Source organism: Lepisosteus oculatus, chromosome 25 (assembly GCF_040954835.1).
Source record: "Lepisosteus oculatus isolate fLepOcu1 chromosome 25, fLepOcu1.hap2, whole genome shotgun sequence".
NCBI classification, from domain to species: Eukaryota; Metazoa; Chordata; class Actinopteri; order Semionotiformes; family Lepisosteidae; genus Lepisosteus; species Lepisosteus oculatus.
The window spans coordinates 5,606,909-5,622,559 of record NC_090720.1 but is presented as its reverse complement, the minus strand read 5'-3'; the positions used below and the strand labels follow the sequence as shown (position 1 = coordinate 5,622,559).

General features: G+C 43.5%; 2 protein-coding genes across 3 annotated transcripts in view; one reads left to right on the top strand and one right to left on the bottom strand.

Annotated features, from left to right (window-relative positions):
- The first annotated feature begins 2,018 nt into the window (after nt 1-2,018).
- Nucleotides 2,019-10,261, top strand: icmt (isoprenylcysteine carboxyl methyltransferase). Its single transcript, XM_006642047.3, has 5 exons — nt 2,019-2,584; nt 3,904-3,992; nt 4,865-5,034; nt 6,529-6,746; nt 7,541-10,261. Exons 1-5 carry the CDS (start codon nt 2,366-2,368, stop codon nt 7,721-7,723), a joined length of 879 nt encoding a protein of 292 aa, XP_006642110.1. The 5' UTR covers nt 2,019-2,365; the 3' UTR covers nt 7,724-10,261.
- Nucleotides 10,255-15,651, bottom strand: part of rnf207a (ring finger protein 207a) — a 25,232-nt gene continuing 19,835 nt past the window's right edge. For both annotated transcript variants that reach the window (XM_015336978.2, XM_015336979.2), the window contains 6 exons: nt 14,677-14,854; nt 13,390-13,575; nt 12,982-13,033; nt 12,759-12,876; nt 11,766-11,858; nt 10,255-11,596 (listed from right to left, as the gene is read on the bottom strand). In XM_015336978.2, coding sequence (XP_015192464.1) covers nt 11,410-11,596; nt 11,766-11,858; nt 12,759-12,876; nt 12,982-13,033; nt 13,390-13,575; nt 14,677-14,854 — 814 coding nt within the window. In that variant the 3' untranslated portion in view covers nt 10,255-11,409. The remainder of the gene's footprint in view (nt 11,597-11,765; nt 11,859-12,758; nt 12,877-12,981; nt 13,034-13,389; nt 13,576-14,676; nt 14,855-15,651) is intronic.

The following is a 15,651-nucleotide window of genomic DNA, read 5'->3' as shown; positions in this document are numbered from 1 at the left end:
AAACATTCCCCTAGTGCAGAAAGACAGAAAATGACGTTGGAGAAGACAAAAAAAAGTCCTCTTAGCCTATTAATTAGTTTTTACGCTGGGCAATAATCTTTTGATATCTTGTGGAAGTGCCAGTTCTTGAGCAGCTAGCCTTACAGTATTGTTCAGCCTTCATCCTGTTGCGGTAGTTTAAGATGATAGTCGAGGATGTTTCAAATTAATTACTGTTTTAATTGTAAACAGCTTTTTTACTTCCTCTTGTTGCTATCAGGAAACAAGTCAGTACCTTGATTTATATTTTGTATTACATTGTTGTAGAACATAAATATTGTTTATGCAGAACATAAATATTTGGACTTGGGTGCTTATTTTAAAATACATTTATTTGCTAGAGGAAAATACCAGGACTAAAAGGATAGGCAAATAATGCTGCAAGTGGGGATGTTTGATGCTGGCAGACCGCGGATGTGTAAGGCAAGATGAGTGTTGGAAAGGTTTCTTCTCATCCCTACTGGCAGGGGGCGCTGTGTCAGAGTGGCACTCAGAGACATGCAGAGAGTTTTGAAGGGGTTAAGAAGGGTTGTTATTGGGAATCGGCTTTCCTCTGAAAGATAAAGACACTGACATGAGATAATAAAAAGAGAAAGCTGGACATGGCACAACAAAACACTAGATACAAAATGGTGCATACAGAAATATTCGAATATACAGAAACTAATCCTGGCATATAATGCAGGGCCTGATGGGAACACTCACATGAAAGATCAGTATTTATGCAACAGGCATGGAAGCACAGTGGGGAAAAGTGGACAAAATTAACTTTTATGTCTGTGTTTTTCGTTTTTACCATACAAGAAACGAAAACCAGTGCATACATAAACCAGGTAAGGGATGAGATTAGCTCCGGTCTGCAGGGGAAAGTACGATGAAATCTGCAGAGACATACTGTAAAACATGCACGGTTAGAAAGCAGCTACAGAAGAGGAGAGGCAGTGACTGACAGCCTCCGCGCTGCCTCTTTCTCTACACAGGGCGCAATCTCCAGAGGAGCTGGCGCCGACAATAACACAAGCGCCAGGGCTGCAGGCGAGACACGGAGGAATACGCTCCTTCATCTGCGGGAGATGGGGAATAACGACTGAAAACGACTGAGCTTGGGGAGAGGCAGTTGGTTGTGGTGGTGTGTTGCAGACACAAGATAGTCCATATTAATGGAACATAGAAAACAACTGCCGAGTGTTGGGAGTCATAGCAACAAGGACTTTTAGTGGAGAACAGACTTGTAAGCATATGAACTATATCTTGGCTCTTTTCAAAGTTGCCTCTGATGTTTTGATCCCCTCTGTCGCATTTTTATTAGTCAGTCTGCTGTGTCCATTCAGTCTGGATGTCAGACTCTCCTTCCGTTAAAAAAGCAGCAGTACTCTTTCATTGATGGAGGAGGTTGTATAACACACTTCGTGTGTTTGCACGTATTTGCCTTGCTGTTTTTTTTAGGATTCAAAACTTTTTGCTGGTATCTCCCTCTCGTGGTAATTGTGATCAAGTGCAAGTACTGAACAGAATATTTCGCTTATTACCCACAAAAGGATGCGTCGTCAGGTGTGTTAACTCTAGGCAGCATGCTCCTGTGTACTACAACAAGGAAAAGTATTGCATTTTTATTAGAAGCATTTAATTTTTTAGGTAGTGTAATAAAAATACTTTTATTGAAATAGATCTTGAAATGGATAGACGCATAGTTATACGACTGTATGTGAATTATATAGGGGATAGGTGTACTACAAACGTTCACAAAATAGAAACGGAAAAATACCCTTCTTCATTCGACACAGTGACTGGCATTGTCAGAAATAGTTTGAGCGTCGTTGCAATATCAATAACACGAACGAGAAATAGTATTTCAGGAAAAAACGTACGCCTAAACAATGTGTCCCCATTAGCACTGAGATTTCAGAAGGGCACAAAAAAGAAATTTGATGTTCAACGTCCATTACGGAGAAATCGAGCTTTCAGTTGAGTGATAAACTCAATAAATACATAACACTGATGCCTAGAACTGCTCTTCGGGAATAATCTTTAATCTTCACGTAAGTCCTAAAAATGTAGATGTGTGCACTCATTTCCCCAGCCTCTTACAAGCGTAAACGCGATACCTCGCGTTTCTTTGAACTGTTTCCTAAATTGTGTTTAAGGGTGCAACGAAAAACAACATTTTTGCAGCTCGAGTTGAAGAATGACGATCTATTGCTGTGCGGCAACCAGCCGCTAGGCGGCAGCAGAGAACAAGGCCCCTGCAGAAGGCGGCTGTCACCGAGAAGCCGGTGGAATAATGTGAAAATCTCGCGATGCTGCAGCAGGGTCTTCGGTTTCCAACATGGCAGGTAGTAAGTTCGTGCTGGAGGGGCGAGTAAGTCTGATAAGCTTCGTTTTAGGACTCTGTGTTGTGTTAATACCCTTGTTTACGGAGGCGGGGGCGCACGTTGAATGGGCACAAGACGTCCTAAACGGGCTGAACGGTAAAATAGCGATAGTGGTTTACATTGCAGTTGTGAATGGCTTGCTGCTAATCCTGTACAAGGGACCCCTGTATAAGGTAAGACTACTTACTCTCCCCGTTCTGTCATATGTGCATGTACGTGCAGTGCATTGTAGATATTTAGTATATTCTGGTGGTTTGTAATGGATTTTATTTACTTTTTCTGCTGCATGAAACAGAATAGCTCGTTTGCTCGTGTGTGTCTCTGGGTGAATGCTACAAACACGAGTTCGTCTCTTCTGTACTCCTTGTCTACACTTCAGTATCTGGGTCAGACATCTGCTTCTGTCTGGCCGGAAATCTCTCTTAAACCTGGCTACAGTCCTTATATTTAGCTGCCGATTACACCATCTCTTCTCTAAACCTGAATCAGATTAAACACATTTAATTTAAGTGTGTAACTGATCAATAACTCCAATTAGTATTTCATTTTACTTGTTGGCAGTTGGTCCTAACTTGATTCTTAAAATATTACATTCCCTCAGTTTTATATATTGGTCTTCTTTCTGACTGAGAATGCGTCACGTGTAGCCACGTGTGGCCGATTTTATCGATGTTTAAATGAATGGGGGCTTTCTGTGTAAATATTATATTACGCTGCCCTGCGAGGTTCTGCTTTAGAGACAATTCCCTGCACAGTAATGTGTAAACCTGATCGCTGCCAATGCAGGAGCGAATATTAATAATTCTGTCTCCAACGAGAACTGTAGCTGCCTAATAAAGGCTATCCGGGCATCTTCCAGCTTCCTCTGAAATTAACATTCGTTTTGCCTTCCAATGCAGATGATATACACTAACCTGTCTGGCATCAGTGCAATGCAATAGAAGTTACCAGAGCGATTGTATGGAGGAGGTGAAGTTCAGTTTAGAAACAGACACGTTGCAAAGAGGAAGTGGTTTTGAAAAGCAGTGGCACTGCAGTACAATCTCTAAACTATTAGATTATTGTTAGTATTGAGTATTATTCGTTAATAATAGCGAATAATATTAGTTTATTGAAGCATTTATAGGAAGCCTTTATATCACAACATAAGGCAATTGCAGTTGCATGGTCATGCGTGTGTATATATATATACACAGAGCAGGGAATTTTTCTGAAGCACTTTGAGTAAAGTGTCTTGATGAGGGGTGCTACTTCAGCATCCCACCAGGATTTGAACCTGCAACCTTCCAAGAACGGGTCCCCAACCTTAAACATTGCTCCAGGCTGCTGCAGGTGTTTCTGAGGCGGGCGGCCTGTCTGAAAACAGGAGAGAGATCCGTTTGAAGGAAAGCGTTTGGATTCTTCCACGAGCCTGCGATGGCTTCTTCCTAGCGGCGGCGGTTGTGCCCTTGTCCATGTGTCCAGTCCTCAGCCTGTCCTCTCTGGTTCCCAGGTTGCGGTGCGAGCTGGTTTCCTGGGCTTTGCCTTCGGCTGTGGCTTGCTGATGAGCTTTAGCCAGACATCCTGGAAATATTTTGGCTGGTAAGTGGTCGCCATGGCATTTATATGATCAAGTCTGTTATTACCACTGGCGCAAGCTCCTGTAGGGGAGCCTTAGGCCTTTTATGAGATTTACAACTGGATAGAAACACTAGTGTTTTTTTTTTCTTTGTCAAGCACTGAGCACATCAAATTCAAATGTTGGCAATGGATGTATTTCAATTAATAAAAACAATAAAATCTGACGACAGAATTTTATCTCAAATCTCCCTGTCCTTCACAGTGACCAAGACCTGTGCTTTATCCTATTTATCCTGTCCTAGGCGCTAAGTAAATAATCTCCTCGCATGATTGTATATGTTACCATGAGCTACTGTAATTACAGTTGTACCAGACACGGGCAATAATTATATTTTAAGGTATCAGTACCAGTAAATTATCATCTGTGAGTGGTATGGGGTGGCCTCACAAGTAATATAATGTCCCAGGTGTGATAGTGGAAATTAAGTTTAGGAATATTGAGAACGTCTGAGAGAGGCTAAGCTAGAGCTCTCTACCGTCAATTCCTGCCAGGATGAGGCCACTGTGCACAGAGATAGGTTTGTTTTATAATATTATAATAATGACCTTTGGCTGTGGGCCGCCAATGTGGCATGATATGTTTCTATTAACGTACTATGAGTGTGGGATGTGAAAGCTTGTGGGAACTGCTGTAAGAGATACTTTAAGAAATAGATGGAAATCTTAGATCATTCATCTGCTACCAGCCTAGTGAGCCAAGTGTCGTCCTTTGGTAGGTTCTTGTAATCATGGCGTACGCCTTTCAAAGGGGAAATGTGAAGGATTCTGAGAAGCAGGACACTTGAGTGTGCAAAGGGCCTCTTTCACTGCTGTCCTGTCTCTGCGCTTCACAGGTACATGTGCTCCCTCTCCTTCTTCCACTACTCGGAGTACCTGGTGACGGCCATCATCAACCCCCACAGCCTCTCCCTGGACTCCTTCCTGATCAACCACAGCCTGGAATACACCGTGGCTGCCATCTCCTCCTGGGTGGAGTTCACCCTGGAGAGACTACTGGTCCCAGGTCTGTCCACACACTCTGGCCTGTTGGCTGGCAGACCTGAGTTCAGATCCGTTGATGAAGGTTGTTCGGAGAGTCTTAGGATTGCCTTCACCCAGTGCTGCTCACAGTTTGAAGCGTGCATTGTCTTCCTTGAACAGCTTTCACAAATGCATTTGAATCCAAGTCTTGTCTTTGTGGTGTCATTTAATTTTGAAACTTCAGCTTCAGGCCCATTACCTCATCTAAACACTTTCTCAAAAGTCTTCAGCCTTGGATGATTAATGAGACCTATAAAACTACCGGGAGTCAAATCGTCGGGTTTCCAGTCCTGTCTCTTCGGCTTTTCCTTCCAGCTGGACTTTGTTAGTTTAGCTCATTGCAGCCCTTAAAGTCAACTGTTTGTAGTTTTAAACTATTTAATCTCTTAAATAGTGAAACAAGGTTAGATGTTTTCATGAAACTTGCTAGCTTTCAGCTCTCCTCTCAGTTATATTTGTTTCGATGGCTAAGTTCCAGATAACCAATTGACACACTAACATTTGCATTCCATCTTGTGTGCATATCAGTTGATATTCATTGATAAGTCTTTAAAAGTTTGAAATACAATTGTTCATTCACTTGGAATGAAAGCCAGAATATACTGGGGTACGCATGGAAGAGTTGTGGTAAGGCTGTCATACTTCAGTCCTTAGAAGCGCCTCACAGTCTAGCTCATAAAGCGCTTCTTTTAGACATGAGAAAAAAACCTCTCATGCAGGTATCTGGGGCTGTAGCTGTGCTGCTCTAAAAGGGGCTTGACTAACAAAAGGAGACAGGTAGTTTGTTTCGACAGACACTAGAAATCTAAAATCATGAATTTGTCACACTACTATTGTAAAATGCATCATTTTCGTATAAGAAAGTACTGTAGGTCTATCAACATCTCCAGTGCTAAAAGAACATGGAGAAAGGTATATGGTGCATGTAAGCCAGTAATGAGCTGGAATTGAAATCTGCTGACACAGCTGCCTTCCAGGGCTGGAGCCATGCGCCTCATTCTAATCCTGTAGTAAACATTGCCAAAATGTCCTCTCTGAACCTCAGCTTTTATTTTTGTAATTCAGATTATAAAACTATTTTGTACAACACTGGGGTTGAGGTTCCTGGTTTGAAGCGTCTAATCAAGCAAGCTTCGTATAGGGAATTGGATCTTAACCTCCATGTTTTTTGTCATAGCATAAAAAAGTGTGTGGTTAGGTGCCGCTTCAGTCGGAACCAGGACTACTTCTGACGAAACTGTGTGGGTTTTTACTTCCTGAATTGCTTTTTAATTGTGTTTTCTCAAAATAGGGAGTGGCAGTTGTTAGGACAGTTTCTGGATTTGTTTTTATTGCTTATATTGAATCTTTTCTGTTTTGATCTGTCGCATATCAAACATATGCAACCCCCAGTCTCGACAGCTTTACTCAAGTGATGAAGACGTGGTGTTTGAGTGCCCTCTCCATTGTGCCCTGTCCTTTGTCTCGCTTCCTTCAGAAATGAAACAGCTGGGCTGGCTGAGCCTGCTGGGCCTGCTGATGGTCCTTTTCGGGGAGTGCCTGCGCAAGTCTGCCATGCTGACCGCTGGCTCCAACTTCAACCACATTGTCCAGAACGAGAAGTCCCAGAGTCACGTCCTGGTGACCACTGGCGTCTACTCCTGCTTCCGACACCCCTCCTACGTGGGCTGGTTTTACTGGAGCATCGGCACGCAGGTAAGCCCTCCTCCTGCAGCACAGTCGGGCTGTCCTCCAGCGACTCCAGCCCTGCACTGTATTGGCAGCTTAGCGCAGGCACAGGATTAATTGATCATTTTGCCCTGTCTGAGCAGACAGACAGTCCAGGTGTCAGTGAGGAAGCTGGGAAGTTGCACTGTGTTTGAGGGTGGTGGGGAGATTTAACCTATCCTTAATAAAGCAGTGCTGTTGTTTAGTTAATTTCCTTTACATATGGTTTTCTTACATATGGCGTGCATATAGACCTAAACGGCCTAATTTATTGCTGGAAAGTTTTTACTGATGCAGTACTAAGTACTCATACATTTTTCATTGCGGCCATGGCGTCCTGAAAACTCATCGGCGTTTGTTACGTTGCCCATAAAGTTTATGTTCGCTTTAGCAGTGACGCATTGTAAGGAATGTCAACCTGTTATTGCAAGAGCTCTTTATGGAAATATTTCATGCGCGAGCCTGCTTCCATTTATTAAGTTGTCCTACATAAATCTTTATTCGGCTTTTCAACACAGCCATCGAAATAGACCACTTTGTGTTCCCCTGTAACGGCAAACATTTCCAATCCTGCAGGCTTTATAGGTCTGTATCATTTGTCATGTGCTTACAGGCCTGGGCAGAGGGATACTTTTTCAGATAAATGAGGAATTCAGTAATAAACAAGGCCAGGACGCAAAGCAAGCCTAGAGGACCCCTTGGTTCCCTGTCTAGGGCTCTGATCCCACACGGATCCCTCTGTCCTCGTGCCCCTGTGAGCTGTGCTCGCTCGTGTCTTGCAGGTGATGTTGTGTAACCCGGTGTGTGTCCTGGGCTACACGCTGGCCTCCTGGAGGTTTTTCAGGGAGCGGATCGAGGAGGAGGAGATCTCGCTCATCCATTTCTTCGGGGAGGACTACCTGGAGTACAAACGCAAGGTGCCCACGGGCCTGCCTTTCATTCCAGGCATCAGGGTGGAGGCGTAAAAAACGCAAAGACTACAGACTGGACTGTGAGAGGAAAGCAGCAGCAGCAGCCTAGTAACTCTGCGCCTCGCTTCTCCGCTGATCACCCAGCGAGCAGAGGGACCCCTGAGCTCATCAGAGACCCCCCCCACCACCACCACCCATGGCACATCACAGGACGGGGGCGGCCAGACTCTGACACGGCCACACTGCACCTCTGGGCATCACACCAAACCCTCTCCATGAGCGACTCCTTTCTTTTCCAGTGTAACTCTTTAGCAATTAGAATTTCAGGACCGGAGGCACTGTTGATTACCTTTTGTGTGCTTTTTTTTCCCAGTTTCTCACCCTTGTTCTTCCTCCTGATGCACTGAACCTCATGATCTATCCCCCCCCCCACCCAATCCTCTCCTTTCACCAGCGGGAAATGTGCCCTTCAGGTCTTCCCCAGCTGTTCTTAGCTTTTAGTACAAAGTCATGCTAGCCAAGTCTGTCACCTGCCTGTTTACGGTTAGATGCATGTAGGGCTTGTTCTTTAGACTGATGATTGGGTCCGTGGTCCAGTCCCTGGTAGTCCATGTACTTCTGGAAAAAAACTTCGCATCAGGTTACAGTTTTACAATTATGTTGTACAATAGTACAACAGAAAAACAGAAGAGATTGCTGTTGTCTGTTTTGCTCTGTATTTATGGATGAGCAACCCCAGCAGGTCTGTGCGTGCTGATCCTTGAAAATAGTTAAATATTTGAATTTGGTGTGTAAGTTTTGTAAAATGGTTTGAGCTCTGTCACATCGAAGGTGACTTGTAAATTGAAAGACACTGTACCAGATATTATGTTAAAACATGGGCATATGTTTTAGTATTAATGACTAATAGGCTTATTTTTAGCCAAACATGACCAAATTACAGTCTTTCTGTTATAGTGCCCCTTTCTCTTCCTCCTGCTTAAATTCCATTTTTTATTTCTAGTGCTTAAGGCTTTGATTTGCCTTAAAATATAACATACATCGCAATTATAGACAATCAAAGTAAACTTTTTCCCATATCCTCTCTTTATATCACAGTGACCTTTCTTTAAAAAATGTCCCAGCTAGCAAGGGGACTGAAAAACATTTTGGAAACCTATGGGAAGAAATGTGCTTGCTTTGTGAAAATATGCCGATCTGTGCGAGACCCTGGACTATTTTGCCCAGGCTGAGATCGGGTAACATCCCAGCCAACTACACATGGCATGTTGGAAACTCCCGAATCTGGCTGGTACTTGGTACTATTTTAATAGTTCTCATTCCTGTTCTGTCTCAGTATGGCTGCTGAGGTGATGTTCCCCACCGCTGAGAACAGTAGTAAATAAGATCCTAGTTGCTGATTACAATTTAGTTTTTTTTTGTTATTTGGTCAAGATCTACTTGATTAAGACTGAAATGTCTTTTCTATGGCTCTGTGACTTACTGTACTTGCAGTGGGCCCTTGTTTCATTTCCTGGGGATAATATAAAGGAAAGACCCAAATGCACACAATTGGTGGGGACTTCCCATTGACTTTCACAGTGTTTTCATTTACTCTCTCCACTCCACTCAAATGAAGGTCTGCACAGTATGAAATTTGACCCAAACGTTCTCTTCCTTCGTAGGGATGTGCTCATGTCGTACGTTCACTGGGGTTGGGATTCTCAAATTGTCCTCACATTAATTGGAATATACTGTAATGTTTGCTCACATGTCTACAGTCTTTTCAGCTCTAATACTGCAGGATTGTGGGATATTGCCCTTCTTTCCTGACATATGAGATGCCAAAGTTTCTTCCCTCACCTCTCAGGGCACGTGCTTGTTTCTCGAGAAGCTGGAGCTTCTCACAGAGTCAAGGAGAACCACTGAGGTGTCTGTTCCAGGTCCAGATTGGACAGTAGTTACTGATATTGGTACCACTTAAGGGGCTGCAAATTGCACTTTATAAGTCAGTAAAGTCACATTGTATTTAATAACCTCGCAGTTGATCAATCTGAGTTCAAGTTTATGGTAGATTGTTAGCACTGTTAATGTTTACTCCTAATATATAATTCCTAATAAATGAAAATTGCAGCCCCTGTTTTCAAGATCTCTTTACTTCCTCTCTTCCACACTTCCTTGCCATTTGTAATTCAATCTCATGGGCCAGAGCCCTAAAGTCTTAGCATGTCTGGTTGTGAATTGATCAATTTGAAAGGCATGGTATCTGTGACCACTTGGAGCTCTGAAACCACTGCAAACCAATAAAAACTATTTATCTTTCTCTTCCCAGACAATGCAATCTTGACTCCTGTGAATCCACTCCTGAATCCTGTGCCTTTTCAAAGAGCCGAGGCAAGTTCAGGTTGCCTCTGGATCTGAAAAGACACATTTGGTCCCAGAGTTCCCTATTATAGGAAGAATCCCTCATTCCTTTTTACGACCTGGAGGTTGATTGTAAATATTTACTGGACTGGGAGGAGTTGTTTTTATATACAGTATTGTATTTTAGTATTGAAGATTCTTGTGAGGCAGGAAGGGAGGGGGTACAAATAAACCTGCTGGAATTATTAAGATCTCCGTGTTCATTTTTTAATGCTTTTTCATCATGTGAATTGCATTCTAACACTGCTGAGGAAGCCCTTTAAAATGTTTTGGTGCTATGTGATAGCTGAGCCAGTTACTGCCTCTACAGTAATCTCTGGAAACAATGTAAAGGAAAAGTTATTGTGCCTGCATATCTATTAGAATATTGTAGAATTTGCACATTTATTTAAAAAGAATATTTGATATCAAAAACTATTGGAAAACATTTTGGTGTGTACCCCCAATAAGCAAATAAAATAGCTTCTTCTGTTTTTAAACCAAAACCTTAATCCTTTATGTGAAAGAATGCTGATGCTTTTTGAAGCTTAGAGGGAGTTTAAGATTTTAAATGATTGAATTTAGCAGATGAAGCAAGTTCAGTTTTTTTGTAGCATTTTGTAGATAATGATACATCATAACAATGGATACAGTAATGTTAAATGTACAATACAATTTACAGCATAAACCCTAATTATTTAAACTAGAAATAATATAGTGAAAACATACAATTGAAGCAGTTCTTGGAACAGTGTTCCTTTCCATGCTCTGTGGCCATTGGCTTTTCCAGTGTGTACCATATTTATAGAGTATCTCTTTTAAAGCACATGTAAATGTGCTTGTTGAAGAACGAGCTGCTTCAGTCCATTTCTTATTATTTGGCTTGCTGGACAAAAAAAAAGGGGGGCATTCCTTGTTTTTGCAGACAGTGTGTCGTCTCTGCCAAACCCTTCAGCCTGTAATGTTTGCAAGCAGACCTGAAATAAAAAAAACCTGATTGCAAGGATGATTTCGAAGTGAACACTAGAAAAACTTAATTGTGAGGCAACATTCAGGCTTGTCCGCTAAGAGGTTGACGACTGTGGAACTCGGATTTAAAATCGGTATGTTTGACTCCCCCCCCATGAACTCTGGTATGTCTGTTGCTCACAGCACGTGGTCTTGTGAGTAATCCAGTGATTTCACAAATGGCTGGCCTAGAACTCAAGTTGTTCCTCAGCCCACCTTCAAGGTACTTTATACAGCTTTTGTTCTAAAGCTTATTCAGCTTCTGCTATACAAGTCAAAATCCAGTCACTATGCATGAGTCCTCCTGGCTTCAGATGAATGGGTGGTGGGAGTACGTCCATTGGCCTGGCTTAAAGTGTCAACTCTTTGCGGCTTGAAGCCTCCACTCCATTCTTCTGCTTCCCTGGCCAGTAGTAATCCTTGCTCTTCAGTGCGGGCTCCTCTGACAGAATATTGAGCGCTCGGTTGTCCAGAATCTTGTTGCGGTTGTCGACCAGCTTCTCCTGGTCGTCGTCGGTGGTGCAGGATAGCTCGTTTCTTTAGGAAGAGGCAAGGAAGAAAATTAGAGCAGCAGTGTGGAACAGCTGTCAAGGGTCGGCTTGTTTGAAACGTGTTCTGCTCATTTAAAAATGGTAGATCAAAAGATTGGCACAACCAGCTAAGCAGATGCATTAATACTACATGGGGTCGGTGGTAAAGGCCTTGCCTGTGCTGTGCCTCGTTGGCCATGGTGCTGTCCTCATAGATTTTCAGCATGGTCTCTGTCCGGTCATCTTTAAGTTCCTTGGGCTCCTTTAGTCTACAAGAAGGGAGAAAATGGTACTTTCTGTGGCTTTCATTGAAATCATGACCTTGCAGTCTGTGATCCCACCTATAGCTGAAAGATGACTCACATCCCTCATATTTCTCATGTCATAAGTATGAGGCAGGAACCGGCAGCATATAGCAGTTATCGTACATATCTACTGTATGCTCAAGAGACAGAGGATGAAGAACTTTCTTTACAGTGGAAGCCACTTACATAGTGTGTGATCTTTGTAAAGAGGATTGTGTTTTACAGCTTGCATAAGATCTCCTCAATCATCAGCTTTCTTTGCTGATGAAATGCCTCTGTGCCAAGAATTCATTCATTTACATAAGTTAAACGAAGTGGAGCTTTAGCTTTGTGGCAGATCTGTAACAATTAAATTATAGAATGTCTCTGAGGTGCACAGTGTGAATTACCGTTTCAGAAAATGAGTCACGCCCACAAGAGACACTGCAACCAAGGGCGGTTGACCTTGTCAGTTGAGCTCTGTCAATAGCCAAAACGTTCATGTTGTTTCTTTGTAAGACTGGGGTCTTGTATGTTCAATGTTTGTCCCTTTAAACCTACCTATGGTAATTTAAGAATCGGATAATCTGCTCCTAACAATATAAACTGAAGTGCTTTTCAGTCACATAAGTCCCTTCAGCAGAGTTTATTACTTCTAAATCCAGAAACCTATTTAACACACATCAGTCAGTTTCCAAATTTAGCTTTATATGCATTTATATATTTAGTTGTGTGTTTATTTTCAACCAGTAAATGAATTCGATGTCTCGCAAACTGGTTTTCTACAGAATGGAAATGCATGAGTGGACAATGATCAGCATGATTAGAAGTTTCTCCAGGCCTGGTGTGGAAACCAGTCTGCGTCAGGACAGAGAGAGGCAATACCTGGGCTCGAGCCGCTCCTTCACCTTGGCGATGGAGCGGATGTACGGGCCGATCTGCTTGGCGATGGTTGTCAGGTAGGAGTTCTCCTGTTTCAGCTGCAGCAGGTCATGTAACTGTGCTGTAAAGCACGGGGTACACAGCTCATGTCAACACAAAGACAAGCAGGCTTCTTCCAAAGAGAGAAGGCTCCCACAGTGAGAATACCAGTGCATCGTGCTATTACCTTCATAGATCTCTTGCTCATTCGCAACCCTCTGAAAGGTTTCCTCCCATATCTGTGAGAGAAGCACAAATCAGTAACATCATGCCTCTGGCTCTGTTCCTGGGTCTGCTCTTTCGTTAACTGCTGTGCATCTAATGATGAAAGATGCGAACAGAGACTTTGTACTGGGCTTATTGACAAAAAACCCAGATACTTATCCAATGGCAGACGCTGTGAAATCTCATAAGAAGAGCTTTCTTATGCCATATTATCTCCTTATATATAGTGCATTATACACACATACCTTGCATTCACACCTTTTAACACAATACAACTGTTATTAGGACTCCAAAGAGCCCTTGAATACATTTAGAACTTACATACGAACAAATACTCCTTGGAAACACCTCGGCCTTGCCCCAGACATACCTCCTCGAACATGGCCCTCATCATCTCCACAGAGGAGTACTCGGAGGCGATCTGCACATCCATCTCCAGCGATTTCTCCAGGATCTCCCCCATGGTGTCGGTCTTGATGAGGGAGTGGTGCTTGGTGAGGTCTCTGTGCATCTCCTGCACTTGATCCTTCAGCTTCTGGATATCAGTCTGCAGGGTCTTGGTGAAGAAGCATACACTTGTAGATCGGTATTTCCAATATGTCTTATCCCTGTCCTTCAGCTTCATCAGCGCTATCAGTGATGGTAACCAAGTGACTACCTAGGCGCTTCTGGGAATTTGAAATTCTTTGTTTAACCATAAAAATGTTTGCCTTGCTTTCTGTTTTCCAGATGGTAGCAATCTAATATTCCACAAAGTAAGCAAAGAAAGAACCCTTCGGCAAACAGCAGTATTAGATCTAGGTCAAAGTGTGGAGCAGGGATTAAGGTTCTGGATTTGTAACTAGAAGGCTGTGGGTTCACATTCCAGGTAAGATGTTGTTGTTCATTTGATCAAAGTACATAAATGTAAGTTGCTATGGATCAAATCTTCAGCCAAATAAATGAATAATATTAACAATATTACTGACCATTTTTTTCACTGATTTGTTGTTGGGTCAAAATTGTGATTTGATTGTGAGTTGTGTTCAAGAGAAAAGAAAAACATTTTCACAAACATGACACAAATTGAGTCATGCCTAAAAAGAACTGGAAATGCCCATAGTACTGTGGTTCTACTTAGAGGTGGTTAGTTAACTCTGAACGCTGTCAGACTGGTGTCACTTCAGACAAACTGCCAGTAAAACACAGTTCATCTACATTCTCAGTTTTGCAAAGTTATGAGCAAGAAGCAAGAGGATGCCACCCCTTTTCACGCACGACTAAGCAGAACTGATGAGAAACTGCTCTCAAACCTACATCTCAACGCGCAATTGCTTCAGGCCTCAAGTCCCACAGTGCACACAGGAGAGGTGGCATTGAATGGAGGAACTGATAACACTGCATGCTCACTGCCGTGGGGCAGCTGCTGCTGGGAAAGCCTGGCAGCCTCACGCCTACCCTCCTGTCTGGGCAGAGACTGGCTGATGCCAATCACAGTCAGCCAGTAAGGCCTGACGTCCATTAATGCCCTTGTTCTGTGCACAAGTAAGTGTACGGAAGTAAATACAAGTAAAAAGATGTGCAGATCTGTTAAATATCTTTTCCAGCGGACCTGGATTGGTTGCAGGTGGCAGAGATGCACTGATGAGGAGGGTGAGGAAGGCTCGGGGACACTTACCCGGTACATGTTCTCGTAGTTGCGACAGTGCTCGGTGAAGGGCGACTCCCCTCCCTCGGCCAGCAGGACCTTGGTGCTGATGTAGCGGTGGGAGGTGGGCTTCCGCACCACTGAGGACGTCAGGGCCATGTCGCTGGAGGAGGGGGAGTGACAGGGGACAGACAGGGAGGACTGCAGCCTGCGGAGCAGACAGGAGGACAGGCTCACGCTAAGACTGTGCGCTGCGGGCTCTTGCACTAGAGCTTTTATTTACCCAGCAGTATGCCCTGTGGGTTAGAGGCCTAAAGCATTAAATAGCCTCACACAGCATGACAGATAACAGCTGGGGCACACTGAAGATGTTTTGTTGCTCCGAATGCATTCTGACCATTCTATTTCAAGAGTTGTGATTGCAGTCTTTCTTTAGGGGAGCTTGTAAGAAAAACGTCCTGTGTTTAATTTATTAAACGGCTCCGGGGTTCGATTCTGGCCTCAGACTTCTGTGGGCATTTGCTGTTCAGGTTTCCTTCCACCTCCCAGTGACACGCAGGCAAAGTTTGCATGGTTACTGGAAATGCCCTATTTCTCCATGGCCGCGGGATGAACTGTCCCATCTGTGGAGCTGTCACATGCTCTGAGTCCCACCTCTCGCCCTGAACTTCCATGACATGTAACAGCAAGGTCACAGCGACTCACATTCTCTTGGATTGCCCTGACCCTTCCCTGAGGATGAGCAGCTATTTCATGTTGGATGGGTGATCAAATTATATTCCCGAATCTGTTTAACCTCCCTGATATGATCAACAGTATTGAAACCACTGAAGCTGGGCAGGTGTGAGCCTGATCAGTAGCTGGTTGGGAGACCTCCTGGGAAAGCTGTGGCTGCTGCTGGAAGAGGTGTTAGTGTGGCCAGTAGGGGGCGCTCACCCTGCGGTCTGTGTGGGTCCTCATGCCCCAGTATAGTGACGGGGACACTATACTGTAAAGATGGCGCCA

Bases quoted from the DNA above. Each gene is read 5' to 3' on its own strand.
- icmt (XM_006642047.3), top strand. From the start codon at position 2,366: ATGGCAGGTAGTAAGTTCGTGCTGGAGGGGCGAGTAAGTCTGATAAGC. The intron at 3,993-4,864 runs GTAAGTGGTCGC...TGCGCTTCACAG, and splicing joins TCCTGGAAATATTTTGGCTG to GTACATGTGCTCCCTCTCCT. The intron at 6,747-7,540 runs GTAAGCCCTCCT...CGTGTCTTGCAG, and splicing joins ACTGGAGCATCGGCACGCAG to GTGATGTTGTGTAACCCGGT.